Source organism: Geotrypetes seraphini, chromosome 4, assembly GCF_902459505.1.
Source record: "Geotrypetes seraphini chromosome 4, aGeoSer1.1, whole genome shotgun sequence".
In the NCBI taxonomy this organism is placed as follows: Eukaryota; Metazoa; Chordata; class Amphibia; order Gymnophiona; family Dermophiidae; genus Geotrypetes; species Geotrypetes seraphini.
This window is the reverse complement of record NC_047087.1, coordinates 196,715,600-196,729,555: the sequence shown is the minus strand read 5'-3', so window position 1 is coordinate 196,729,555 and position 13,956 is coordinate 196,715,600. Positions and strand designations below refer to the sequence as shown.

The window sequence follows — 13,956 nt, the reverse complement described above, 5'->3', positions numbered from 1 at the left end:
GCAGAAAGCCCACTTTTTCGAAGCTGAGTTTAAGTCCTATCCCTAACAACTTGTAAAGCACCCTTTTTGTCCTATGCGTCTTGTCATAATTAGATTGTAATTTCTTTCAAGCAGGGACTGTCTCTTGCTGTGTGTGTCTGGTAGCGCTATAGAAATATAAACAGTAGCAGTAAAGTTGTATTTGCTGCCACTGTTGCTGTAAACTCACACTGAAGTTTACCACTGCCTATGAGCTTGCTTCCTTACAGCAACTCTCTCTCTACATCTTCCAAAGGAGACTGTGGCCGATGTTTTTGCTGGTCGTTAGTGGTTGGAGATGGGGGAGGGGGGGGAGGTAGCTTGAATAAACAGGGATTGGCACTGGAAAATTGTGTTTTCGGTCACTGAACAGAAAGCACAGTTACTTACCGTAACAGGTGTTATCCAGGGACAGCAGGCAGATATTCTTAACGCAAGGGTGACGTCACCGACGGAGCCCCGGTACGGACCTTTTTAACTAGAAAGTTCTAGTTGGCCGCACCGCGCATGCTCGAGTGCCTTCCCGCCCGACGGAGGAGTGCGTGGTCCCCAGTTAAGATAAGCCAGCTAAGAAGCCAACCCGGGGAGGCGGGTGGGACGTAAGAATATCTGCCTGCTGTCCCTGGATAACACCCGTTACGGTAAGTAACTGTGCTTTATTCCAGGACAAGCAGGCAGCATATTCTTAATGCATGGGTGACCTCCAAGCTAACAGAGAGGGAGGAGGGATGGTTGGCCATTAGGAAAATAAATTTTGTAACACGGATTGGCCGAAGTGTCCATCCCGTCTGGAGAAGGCATCCAGACAGTAATGAGTAGTGAACGTGTGAACTGAGGACCAAGTGGCAGCCTTGCAGATTTCCTCGATGGGCGTGGAACGGAGGAAAGCCACAGAAGCAGCCATAGCTCTGACCCTGTGGGCCGCAACAGCACCTTCCAGTGAGAGACCGGCCCGAGCATAACAGAACGCAATACAGGCAGCAAGCCAGTTGGAAAGCGTCCGTTTAGAGACAGGACGACCTAGACGGTTAGGATCGAAGGTCAGAAAGAGCTGAGGGGACGAGCGGTGAGCCCTGGTACGGTCAAGGTAGTATGCAAGGGCACGCTTACAATCCAGCGTGTGCAACGCCTGTTCCCCAGGATGAGAGTGGGGTTTAGGGAAAAAGACAGGCAACACAATGGACTGGTTGAGGTGAAAAGCCGAGACCACCTTGGGAAGGAATTTAGGATGGGTACGCAGAACCACCTTGTCATGGTGAAAAACAGTGAACGGTGGATCGGCGACCAGTGCATGCAGCTCACTAACCCTCTTGGCAGAGGTGATGGCAACGAGCAAAAGCACCTTCCATGTTAGAAGTTTGAGCGAAGTTGTGGCAAGAGGCTCAAAAGGGGGTTTCATGAGGGCTGATAAAACCACATTCAGGTCCCAGACGACAGGAGGAGGCTTCAGAGGTGGTTTGACATTGAAGAGGCCTCTCATGAACCGGGAAACCAGTGGATGAGCCGTGAGAGGTTTTCCGTGGATAGGCTCATGAAACGCAGTGATGGCACTGAGGTGGACTCTGATTGAGGTAGACTTGAGGCCAGCGACGGACAGAGAGAGCAAATAGTCCAGTACAGTTTCCACCGCTAATGAGGTGGGATCGTGATGATGCAGCAGACACCAAGAGAAGAACCTGGTCCACTTCTGATGGTAACATTGGAGGGTGGCCGGTTTCCTGGAGGCATCCAAAATGCGACGGACAGGCTGAGACAGATTCTCTGGAGAGGTCAGCCCGAGAGAAACCAAGCTGTCAGGTGGAGCGAAGACAGATTGGGATGCAGTAGAGACTGACGTTGCTGCGTAAGTAGAGTAGGAAACACAGGAAGAGGAATGGGCTCCCTGGAGCTGAGCTGAAGCAGGAGGGAGAACCAGTGTTGACGAGGCCACCGAGGAGCGATGAGAATCATGGTGGCCCTGTCCTTGTGGAGTTTGGCTAACGTCCGCAACATCAGAGGTAGTGGAGGAAAGGCATAGAGGAACCGATCCGTCCAGTCGAGCAGGAATGCATCTGGGGTCAGACGATGAGGAGAGAAAAGTCTGGAACAGAACTGGGGCAGCTGATGGTTGTGAGGCCCTGCAAAGAGGTCCACCTGCGGAGTGCCCCAGCGAGCAAAGATGGAGTGGAGTGTGGACGGGTCCAGAGTCCACTCGTGAGGTTGAAGAATGCGGCTGAGATTGTCGGCCAGGGAGTTCTGTTCGCCCTGGATATAGACAGCTTTGAGGAAGAGATTGCGGGCCGTGGCCCAGGTCCAGATGCGGAGAGCCTCCTGACAAAGGAGGCGAGATCCGGTGCCGCCTTGCTTGTTTATGTAGTACATGGCGACTTGATTGTCTGTGCACAGGAGAAGAACCTGAGGGCAGAGAAGGTGCTGGAAGGCTCTGAGAGCATAGAACATGGCTCTGAGTTCTAGGAAATTGATGTGATGTTGACGCTCCTGAGGGGTCCAGAGTCCCTGGGTGCGTAGATCTCCTAGGTGAGCTCCCCACGCATAGGGGGAGGCATCCGTGGTTATGATCATGGAGTGAGGGGGTAGATGAAAGAGTAGACCCCTGGAAAGATTTTAGGAGTTCAACCACCATTTAAGAGATTGCTGAAGAGACGATGTCACAGAGATGGGATGAGAAAGAAGATCCGTGGTCTGCGACCATTGGTTGGCAAGAGTCCATTGAGGTGTCCTGAGGTGGAGTCGTGCCAGAGGAAGAACATGTACCGTGGAGGCCATGTGGCCCAGGAGGACCATCATCTGTCGGGCAGGAATGGAGTGATGAAGGAGCACCTGACGACAGAGGTGGAGCAGGGTCCGTTGACGATCGGAGGGGAGAAACGCCCTCATTAGTGTGGTGTCGAGAACTGCTCCAATGAACTGAAGTCGCTGTGTAGTAAGCAGATGCGACTTGGGGTAGTTGATCTCGAACCCCAGGAGATGGAGGAGCGAGATGGTGTGATGAGTGGCTTGCAGCACAAGTGGCGACGTAGGAGCTTTCACCAACCAATCGTCCAAGTAGGGGAACACCTGGAGGTTGTGAGACCTGAGGAAGGCCGCCACCACAATAAGGCACTTGGTGAACACCCTGGGCGATGAAGCAAGGCCAAAAGGTAGCACTTTGTACTGATAGTGACGGTGCTGTATCTGAAACCGTAGGTAGCGACGTGAAGTCGGATTGTGGGATGAGAAAGAAGATCCGTGGTCTGCGACCATTGGTTGGCAAGAGTCCATTGAGGTGTCCTGAGGTGGAGTCGTGCCAGAGGAAGAACATGTACCGTGGAGGCCATGTGGCCCAGGAGGACCATCATCTGTCGGGCAGGAATGGAGTGATGAAGGAGCACCTGACGACAGAGGTGGAGCAGGGTCCGTTGACGATCGGAGGGGAGAAACGCCCTCATTAGTGTGGTGTCGAGAACTGCTCCAATGAACTGAAGTCGCTGTGTAGTAAGCAGATGCGACTTGGGGTAGTTGATCTCGAACCCCAGGAGATGGAGGAGCGAGATGGTGTGATGAGTGGCTTGCAGCACAAGTGGCGACGTAGGAGCTTTCACCAACCAATCGTCCAAGTAGGGGAACACCTGGAGGTTGTGAGACCTGAGGAAGGCCGCCACCACAATAAGGCACTTGGTGAACACCCTGGGCGATGAAGCAAGGCCAAAAGGTAGCACTTTGTACTGATAGTGACGGTGCTGTATCTGAAACCGTAGGTAGCGACGTGAAGTCGGATTGATTGGGATGTGAGTGTAGGCCTCTTTGAGGTCCAGGGAACATAGCCAGTCGTGTTGAGAAAGAAGAGGGTACAGCGTGGTAAGGGAGAGCATTCTGAACTTCTCCTTGACCAGACATTTGTTGAGGTCCCTGAGATCAAGGATGGGACGAAGGTCTCCTGTCTTCTTGGGAACCAGGAAGTAGCGGGAGTAGAATCCCTGACCCCTTTGGTCCGGAGGCACCTCTTCGATGGCATTGAGAAGAAGGAGGGATTGAACCTCCCTCAGGAGGAGGGGGGTTTGGGGTGAGTGAGAAGCATACTCTACGGGAGGATTGTTCGGTGGAAGAGTCTGGAAGTTGAGAGAGTAGCCATGGCGGATGATGTTGAGGACCCATTGGTCTGATGTGATGACCTCCCAACGGCTGAGGAAGATATGTAGACTTCCTCCGATTGGTTGAGGAAGAGGCAACGAGGGAGGAAGACTGGCTATGCCCTGGAGAGAGGAGTCAAAAGGGCTGAGAGGGTTTCGAAAGAGGGAGAGGCTTGGCAGGTTGACTAGACTGAGAACGAGCCTGAGTGTGTTGATGTTGTTGACGGGGCCACCGAGGTTGCTGTGAAGGCGGATTGAGGGGTCTGGCAGAGAACCTGCGCTGATATGAGGACTGTGATCTGTAAGGGCGAGCAGGTGGGGCCTTTTTCTTAGGTTTAATAAGAGTGTCCCATCTGGTCTCGTGGGCCGAGAGCTTTTGGGTGGTCAAGTCTAGGGACTCCCCAAAAAGTTCATCCCCAAGACAGGGAGCATTGGCTAGGCGGTCTTGGTGGTTGATGTCCAAATCAGATACCCTCAACCAAACCAGGCGGCGCATGGCCACAGCCATGGCAGATGCACGGGAGGTGAGCTCAAAAGAATCATAAATAGAGTGCACCATAAACTTCCTCAGTTGAAGAAGGCTGGAGATTTGCTGCTGGAAGAGCGGAACTTTACGTTCTGGAATGTATTTTTGAAGGGTGGACAGTTGTTGAATCAGATGTTTCATGTAAAATGAAAAATGAAATGTGTAATTGTTCGCCCTGTTGGCCAGCATTGAATTTTGATAAAGGCGCTTGCCAAACTTGTCCATCGTCTTGCCTTCTCTGCCAGGAGGGGTGGAGGCATAAACACTGGAGCCCTGAGTTTTCTTCAATGTAGACTCAACCAGGAGAGACTCATGGGGTAGCTGAGGTTTGTCAAAACCCGGGATCGGGATGACCCTGTAAAGGCTATCCAGCTTACGGGGGGCCCCGGGGACGGTGAGTGGGTTCTCCCAGTTCTTATAAAAAGTTTCCCGCAGTATGTCATGTATGGGTAACTTGAGAAACTCCTTGGGAGGCTGTTCAAAATCCAAGGCCTCCAGAAAGGCCTGGGATTTTTTGGAGTCAGACTCTAGAGGGATAGAGAGAGCCGCTGACATCTCCCTGAGGAACCTTGAGAAGGAGGATTGCTCAGGCTTAGAAGTGGTATCGGGCGCTGAGGGCTTCTCGTCCGATGACGATGCGTCCTCCTCGGTACCGGGAGGGGAGTCTTCCCATAGGTCCGGGTCCCTGACATCAGTGTGCGCATGTCGAGATATCGGGGTGGAAGGCTCAGTATGGTGGATCTTAGACAGAGACTTGCCAAAGCGCACCGCGACATTACCGGGAGAGGAAGAGCGAAGCTGGTCTCGGTCCCGGGAAGAACGGTGCCGGTCTCGGTCCGGAGAGGACCGGTGCCCCGCCTGGTATCGAGGAGGATCGACATCAGCGTGGGTATGACCTATGGGGTGGGCACGGTGTTCAGCCGAGAGAATCTGCATGGAAGAGTTAAGGGGCACCGATGGGGTGGATACCGGTTGGACGGCACGAGGCTTGGGCTGGTCTGGTACCGAAAGGAGTGGTGCCAGGAGGGTCGGTAACAGGTGCTGGAGTTGTTGCTGCAGCTGTTCCTGTAATTTGTCTTGGAGGATGGTCGCGATGCGATCATCCAGTGGTTGCACCGGAACCGCTTTTTTCTGCTTCGGTTCCTTAGGTGCCGCTCCACGCCCCGGCAATGAGGAGGCCGATGACGAGGCACTCACCGAGATCGGGGCGGAGCGTTTCCGGGGTCGGCGTGAAGCCGGTAGGACCGGTGTCGCCACTGTGGCCGGAGGGCGCTCAAGGGAGGTGGAAGGCTTCTTAGCCGGCTTACCTGGCGCCAGTGACGCTGATGAAGGATCGGGCGTCGTCGAAGTGGTGGGTGCCGATTTTGGCGGTACCATAGTCGACGGAATCGGCTCCATAGCAGATGCGGTGCCGAAGAGGATGTTCTGCTTGATTTGTCGATTCTTTAGAGTACGTTTTTTAAGAGTAGCACAGCGGGTGCAGGAGTCCACCCGATGCTCAGGACCCAAACACTGTAGGCACCAATTGTGTGGGTCAGTGAGGGAGATCGGGCGTGCACACCGCTGGCACTTCTTAAAACCCGGCTGCGGGGGCATGAATGGGAACACGGCCTCCGCAAAATCAAACCCGGAGGCTTGTATGATGGCAACAGGCCCCGCCGGGGCCGGCCTGAAAAATAAAGGAAAAAACAAAGGGTTTTTTGTTTTTTTTTTTACAATTTAGAATGGAAAAGAAACCCGAAGGGAAAAAGAGAAAAAACAAGAAAATAACGCGAGCGGGAAGGCAAAAAGGAAGTTTTCAACGGCCGTTGAAACCACATGCGACTTCTTCGCTCCGCGGAAACGAAGAAACTGGGGACCACGCACTCCTCCGTCGGGCGGGAAGGCACTCGCGCATGCGCGGTGCGGCCAACTAGAACTTTCTAGTTAAAAAGGTCCGTACCGGGGCTCCGTCGGTGACGTCACCCATGCGTTAAGAATATGCTGCCTGCTTGTCCTGGGATAATCTGATAATCCACCTAAACCCCCCCCCCAAAAAAAAACCCCATTTTGTGCAACACCTATTTTTCCCCAAGGAAGACCTGATTGTCTAAAGCCTTAATTCCAAAATAAGTATAACTAGGACATCTGATCCTAAATGTTTAACATCTAGTTTTCTTGCTACAGAATTACAAGAAACTGGGCTTCTTTCAAATGCTTGACTACGGTTCTTGGAGTAGTCTAGAGACATTGCCAAGTGTCTTCTGAAAACTCTCAGACCAATTTGTAGAGATCCATGACTTCAGATGTTCATCAGGCTGAAGAACTGCTCCTGGCTGGTGTGGAATTGCAAAAGTTCTTTCTGTGCAAAATACCTCCAACCAGGTTTTACGGGTTCATTTATAGGCAGGAGCTTTGGCATCTCTATGAAAATTATTCACACAAACTCCTCAAAGTGTTCATTTCCTTGAAAGCGCACATTGAGGCCCTAAGTCCAGCGAGGACAGCCCTAAAAGAACAGTATGCAGCCTTAGGAATAAATGTGTCCTCTGTGCAGAACTCTGAGGCAATCTTCTGTTCTGCACATAGTTTCAGTGTAGTGTTTCTCGATGCCAAGAGGAAGGAAGGACTTTATGCTCAGCATATACAGTAGTTCATGCAAAAATAATCTGCCTACACTACATCTCCTTGATCACGCATAAGAGTTTTTCAGTGGTTATTTTTCTGCACTGCAAGAGGCTATGCATTCAGCACCTGCAAGGACTGCTACATACTGGCTGCCTTCTGCAAAGGATCTAGTTTCTTTAAGGTTTGCACTCATCCTTTGAAGGATCTCTCTCCCATGGGGCATCTATTTCCCAGCATTTTCTCTTTTCTCTCAGGTTGAGTACTGATTTCTTCTCCTCTGGCTGAAGATACCCAGGCTTTTAAAAAGCTATTTTCTCATTCCTTTTGTATGTTTAAGAGGCAGAAATGATTATTTATAAGGACTGAAGAAACTTTATATTGTAGCTTCTGAATTGCCTTCCCAAAGAGACATCCTGGTATAGGGCACACATATGTAAATGAACAGTGGTTCTGGTAGGAATGCATAAAGGCCGTCTTTCACCCAAAGACATTTCCTACATCTCCCAGGCTTGTTGAAAAGATTTCTCTTTGCCCCTCTCCCACCCACCAAAGGAAGGCTAGGGGAAGAATTAAGAGAAACTGGGCATTATAAACCAGACAATTTAACAGCAAAGGTAAAAAAGGGGTTTGACAACCAAAATTATGTCTGCAAAACCTGGACAAAATTTGAGTGGGAAATCTCTCAAAAGCTAAGAACCTCCCGGGCAAGAAAAAAAATTTCAGTTTGCAATCAATCAATCAATGGATTTAAAGCTGCTGACCACCATGGGCTGAATCTAACCCCACTATTCAATGCCAGGCCACATGCAGGTGCTGGCACCAATTACCTAGGTCAGCTGCAGGCCTGGAAGTTCTGCAAATGCCAGCATTCATATAGTTAACCAGGCAAAGCTAGGACTGCCTTTTCTGCAATCTTATTTGTCCAGTTAGCTAAATGGGTACTGGTAATGAATATTGCTGGTACCCACATAACTGTCAGCTCCTCCCTATCTGTGGGCAGTCAAGGCATTAACCACAACTCCATAATGGTCAGCAGGAACATTCAGCAGCACTTTTCAGTTAAGTGCTGCTGAATACCCAGGATGGTGCCACTGATTAGGTTTTTAATGGACAGGAGCCTCTCCTGCCTGCTTGTTATTTGTTGGCATAGGTAACATGCTCAGAACTCAGAAATGTTAGATGTCATCACCCACTTATGTGGCTAATTTTTTGCTCGTCAGAGAACCGATGCTTCCAGGTAAGACTCCAGGAGGATTAATTGAGTAACCCATCCTTGCTAAAGGATAGTTAGTGTCTGCTGTATCAACAGTAAAGAAATTATGATAATACAGACTTTATTTTATAGTTTAACAAAGCGCTACGAAGTAAGTTCTTCATCTCTAATAGTACCTCAACCCAGCTGCCGTGCTACAAAAATGCCGACAAATTTGAGTGACGAGAGTTCATCATACTCTTTCGTCACTTTTACACATTTGAACCTCATCATAGTTCCGGCTCACTTCAATTTTTTTGCAAATCTTTAAAAACTACTTTATTTGCTAAACACTTTGAAAATTAATTTCCCAAAATTTAGTCTTATTTTTTAATGGTTTTTATTTGTTAAATTAATTATTGTAAACCGAGTTGAGCTTTCTCAGAATGATGACTTGGTATATAAAGCCAAGCCTTAGATTAGATCAGATCATAGCCCAAATGCAGTCAAGAGGACAGTCTTTCCCAGCTAACTCCTGGGAGTTTCTTGTAGGTCTTTAGTATACTCTTTCTCCATTTTCCCATCCGGTTCAGCCACTGTTAGTGTGCTCACATTTTGTTAAAATTTTGACCAACCTATTACCTATATAATACCTATATAATTTTCAATTTAGTGCAAATCTTTTTTTATTGTTGTAAAAAAACAAACAAGCACAGTAAACCAGTAGCACAATCTGGAAAAAACCAAAAAGTATAACTATAGGTAACTTTGTTCCCACCCCCATACACTTGCTCCTTTCCCATCCCCCCCCCAGCAAGCCATCTCCTATCCCCCCCACCCCACCAACTCCCCCCTTCCCTGGTCAGAAAAACCATGATGTATGCTGAGCAAAGCTGTGTTCTTATGCTTCTCAGCAATCGCTTTAAATTGTGTTTAGTGTACAATGCTGCATACATCTAGTAACACTATAAAAATCAAAAGTAATTTAGTAGTAGTAAAATGTTCAAAATTCAGAAAAGCTGCTTAGAGATACAAGACGGAGGACAGAGGATACATATGAAAATCTCTAATAAAAGACTTTACTGCTATCCCTCACTTTAAAGAAATATGTAAATAGCTAAGTTACTGTATAAATGTAATTTACTTACAGAACAAACAAATTCAGGATCTATTATCTGTAAAAGCAGTTGCAGGATCTCCACGTAATATTGTGTAACAAGCTGATTGCACTACAATATAAAGCATACACAAAAACAACAATACTGATGAGCAGTATATATATTGGAATTTAAAAGCACTTTTGTAATTTAAAAGCACTTCAGAGTAATTTATTACAAAGTATCATCTAAATTTAAAGCAAGCTTCACCTAAGGCAGAAAATAAATATACAACAACTCCAATCTAAAACACAGTAGATAGATGAAAACCACCCCACATGCAGTAACAAATCAAACATACATTACATATACATAAAATCAGAAATACCAACTTCCTACCAGGCTACACCACCAGACCTCTTTTTCAAAGTGTGACATAACTAGGACTCCACAATGGGGCGACTACCGTATATATTCGAATATAGGATGAGATTTTTGTGCCAAAAATGGGGGTCTTGTCCTATATTCAGGTCATCACCCAGTGACCACCCTACACCCTCCCGGACTTGCAGCAGGCCTGCCGTTAGGCCGGAAAAGGAGGGATCCCTCTCATCTCCTGTCCCGGCCCATATTAACTTTTTTACCCCTCCTCTCCTTCGCATACCTTTTCCCTGGTGGTCCAGCGGTGTATCCCACGCTGGGCCCTTCCTGCTGATGTCAGTGGTCAGAAGCCAACAGCACTCGCAGGAGTGAGCTTTTGGAGCTCCCAACCAGCGCAGCTCTCTCAATGGATGCTGTTAGAATCGCAAGTCCCGCAAGAACTGATGGAAAAATTTCAGTGAGCGGCGTGGGAACTCCAAAAGCACACTCCTGCACATGCCAGCCTGGGTACGCCGCTGGCGGCGCGGGCTCGGCGCGGGATACACCGCTGGCCCATAAAGAAAAAGGTACACAGGGGAGGGGAGGGGTTAGGGTTAGTATGGACCGGGCCTTTTAGCCAGGCACTCCGCCCAGCTAATTTAGATGACCGCCTTGCTGTAATCTATCGCAATCCTGCTGCTACTGCTACCACCGCTGCTCAACATTTTTTTTAAAAAAACCTTCTCACCAGCTTGGAGATTTACCAGGCTGACTCGGCACAGCCTGAATCGCAGGAGCCTGACTTTTTTTTTAAGTTTTTAACACCAGCAAGCGACTTGAACCCATGCTCCGAGGCTCTAACATGTGCGTGCCGGCTTCCCTCCGAAACTGGAAGTCACATCCTGGGGGGGTGGGGGGGGAGGGGAGAGAGAAGGGAAGTTGGCATGCACACTTTAGAGCCCTAGAGCATGGGTTCGCTACAGGAGACAGGTCAGCTTACAACTTGCTCTTGCTTGCTTCGGGCTTTCTCGCTGCTGGATCTTGCCTACTTTCTGTTTCAGTGAAGGCAGGACCCGGCAACGAGGAAGGCCCGAAGCAAGCAAGACCAGCGAGTTGTAAGCTTCCCTCCGTCGCTGACCTATGGAAGATAGGTCAGCGATGGAAGGAAGCTTACAACTTGCCTTAGTCCAGCCCTGAACAACATGCGGCCCAAAATGGATCTCACTGTGGCTCGCGCCCGATATGGCTCTCACTCCGCTCTCCTGCTTGTTGGGGTTCAGACCGTGCCAGCTTCTCCCACTAACAGGAACCACCAGCTGGAAGCGTCACTCTTGCTCTTGCTTCTCAAGAATAGACCTCGACGTGAGAAGGGGAAAAAGGTGTTGAGGGAAGTCCAGCTGTGAAAATACACGTTTCCTTTTTCTCTTCACTGAGGCAGGAAGGCCCAGGAGCAGAAGCATCCCAGTTTGCCTAGAAACGGCTCGAGGCAAATCTGTTCTGCTGTCGCGTGCGTGATCCTGTGCCTCGCAGCAGGCTCTTGACAAGAATGTGAAAATTCAGAAGACAATACTTCCAAGGATAGAAGGATTGGGAAGACGATGTGAATATGAAAACACAGCACAAGAAATAGAGACATGGGTAATAGTAAATTCATTATGCATTAGGGAGCACGTCTCAAACAAATGGTAATGGAGCCCACTAGGGCCCAGGCGATCCTCGACCTGGTACTCACCAACAGGGAAAGCGTCTCAGAGGTCTCAGTAGGAGATACACTAGCCTCCAGCGACCACAACATAGTATGGTTCAACCTTAGGAAAGGCTTCCCTAGATCAAACACGAAAACAAAGGTACTCAATTTCTGGGACACAGACTTCGCACGCATGGGAGATTTCGTCCATCGGACGCTGCAGGACCAAGTGGAGACCGACGATGTAGAAGCTAAGTGGTTAACACTGAAATCAACCATACATGAAACAACTAGCCGCTTCATAAAATCAGTAAATAACGACAAAGAAACAATAAACCCCAATGGTTCACCGTGGAGATCTCGCACCTCATTGAGGAGAAGAAAAAAGCGTTTCTCTCCTACAAGCGCACGGAGAAAAGAGAGGCAAAAGTAGAATATAGGACCAGGTCTACAGCGGTCAAAATGGCAGTTAGGGAGGCAAAACTTCGAGTGGAAAAAATTCTGGCAAAAAACATTAAAAAGGGGGACAAATCCTTCTTCAGGTATATTAGTGACAGAAAAAGGAACACAGGCAGGATAGTATGCCTTAGAAGACCGGACGGAAGTTACGTGGAAGCATATTCCGATAAAGCCGAACTACTGAATGAATACTTCTGCTCAGTCTTTCACCTGTGAGGCACCGGGACACGGTCCGCAGTTGAAGGCAACACAAAGCACAGAAGACCCGTTTCAGAATTTTGAGTTCACACCAGGTGAAGTTTACAGTGAACTGGCAAGACTCAAGATGAACAAAGCCATGGGACCAGACAATTTGCACCCAAGAGTGCTCAGAGAATTGAGCGATGTCCTGGCGAAACCGTTGGCTGAGCTATTCAATCTCTCCCTAAGAAAGGGGAAAGTTCCCCTGGACTGGAAATTAGCTAATGTCGTTCCTCTGCATAAAAAGGGTTGCAGGGCAGAGGCTGCGAATTATAGACCGGTGAGTCTCACATCAATAGTGTGCAAACTCATGGAAACACTAATTAAAAGCAAATTGGACACGATCTTGAATGAAGGGAATCTTCGGGATCCCAGTCAGCATGGATTCACTAAGGGTAGGTCCTGCCAATTCAATTTCATCAGCTTCTTTGACTGGGTAACAAAAAAGTTGGACTTGGGAGAGTCTTTGGACATCGTGTACCTGGACTTCAGTAAAGCTTTTGACAGTGTCCCACACCGCAGGCTGCTAAGCAAGATGGAATCGATGGGGTTAGGAGAGACACTAACTGCATGGGTCAATGATTGGCTGAGTGGCAGACTTCAGAGGGTGGTGGTTAATGGTACCCTCTCTAAAACATCGGAGGTGACCAGTGGAGTGCCACAGGGCTCGGTCCTGGGTCCACTCCTTTTCAACATATTCATAGGGGATCTGACTCAAGGGCTTCATGGTAAAATAACACTATTCGCCAATGACGCCAAACTATGTAATATAGTAAGTGAATGTAGTTTACAGAATTATATGGCACAGGACCTGCTTTCATTGGAAAGTTGGTCTTCAACCTGGCAGCTAGGCTTCAATGCTAAGAAATGTAAGGTTATGCACCTCGGAAGCGGAAATCCATGCAGGACGTACTTCTTGAAAGGAGAAACTTTAACTAGGACTTCAGCAGAATGAGATTTAGGAGTAATCATCAGTGCAGACATGAAAACTGACAATCAAGTGGAGAAGGCTTCATCTAAGGCAAGGCAGATATTGGGTTGTATCAATAGAAGTTTTGTCAGCCGAAAGCCTGAAGTCATAATGCCATTGTACAGGGCCATGGTGAGACCTCATCTGGAGTACTGTGTGCAATTCTGGAGGCCACATTACAGTAAAGATGTGCGCAGAATTGAATCGGTTCAACGGACGGCCACCAGGATGATCTCGGGGCTCAAGGGTCTCTCGTACGAAGAGAGACTGAACAAATTGCAGCTCTACACTCTCGAGGAACGTAGGGAGAGGGGAGACATGATCGAAACATTTAAGTACCTCACGGGACGTGTCGAAGTGGAAGATGATATTTTCTTTCTCAAGGGACCCTCGGCCACCCGCTCAAACTTAGGGGCGGAAAATTTCATGGCGACACCAGAAAGTATTTCTTCACAGAGAGAGTGGTTGATCATTGGAACAAGCTTCCAGTGCAGGTGATCGAGGCAGACAGCGTGCCAGACTTTAAGAATAAATGGGATACCCATGTGGGATCCCTACGAGGGTCAAGATAAGGAAATTGGGTCATTAGGGCATAGACAGGGGGGTGGGTAAGCAGAGTGGGCAGACTTGATGGGCTCTAGCCCTTTTCTGCCGTCATCTTCTATGTTTCTATGTTTCTTTCCACACATCA

At 48.7% G+C, this 13,956-nt stretch overlaps 1 protein-coding gene across 2 annotated transcripts in view; it reads right to left on the bottom strand.

The window, feature by feature from the left end:
- The window catches only part of LOC117359496 (prosaposin-like), a 159,583-nt gene that overhangs the window by 20,735 nt on the left and 124,892 nt on the right, over positions 1 to 13,956 (bottom strand). For both annotated transcript variants that reach the window (XM_033942386.1, XM_033942389.1), the window contains one exon: positions 9,601 to 9,681. In XM_033942386.1, the coding sequence (XP_033798277.1) occupies positions 9,601 to 9,681 (81 nt within the window). The remainder of the gene's footprint in view (positions 1 to 9,600; positions 9,682 to 13,956) is intronic.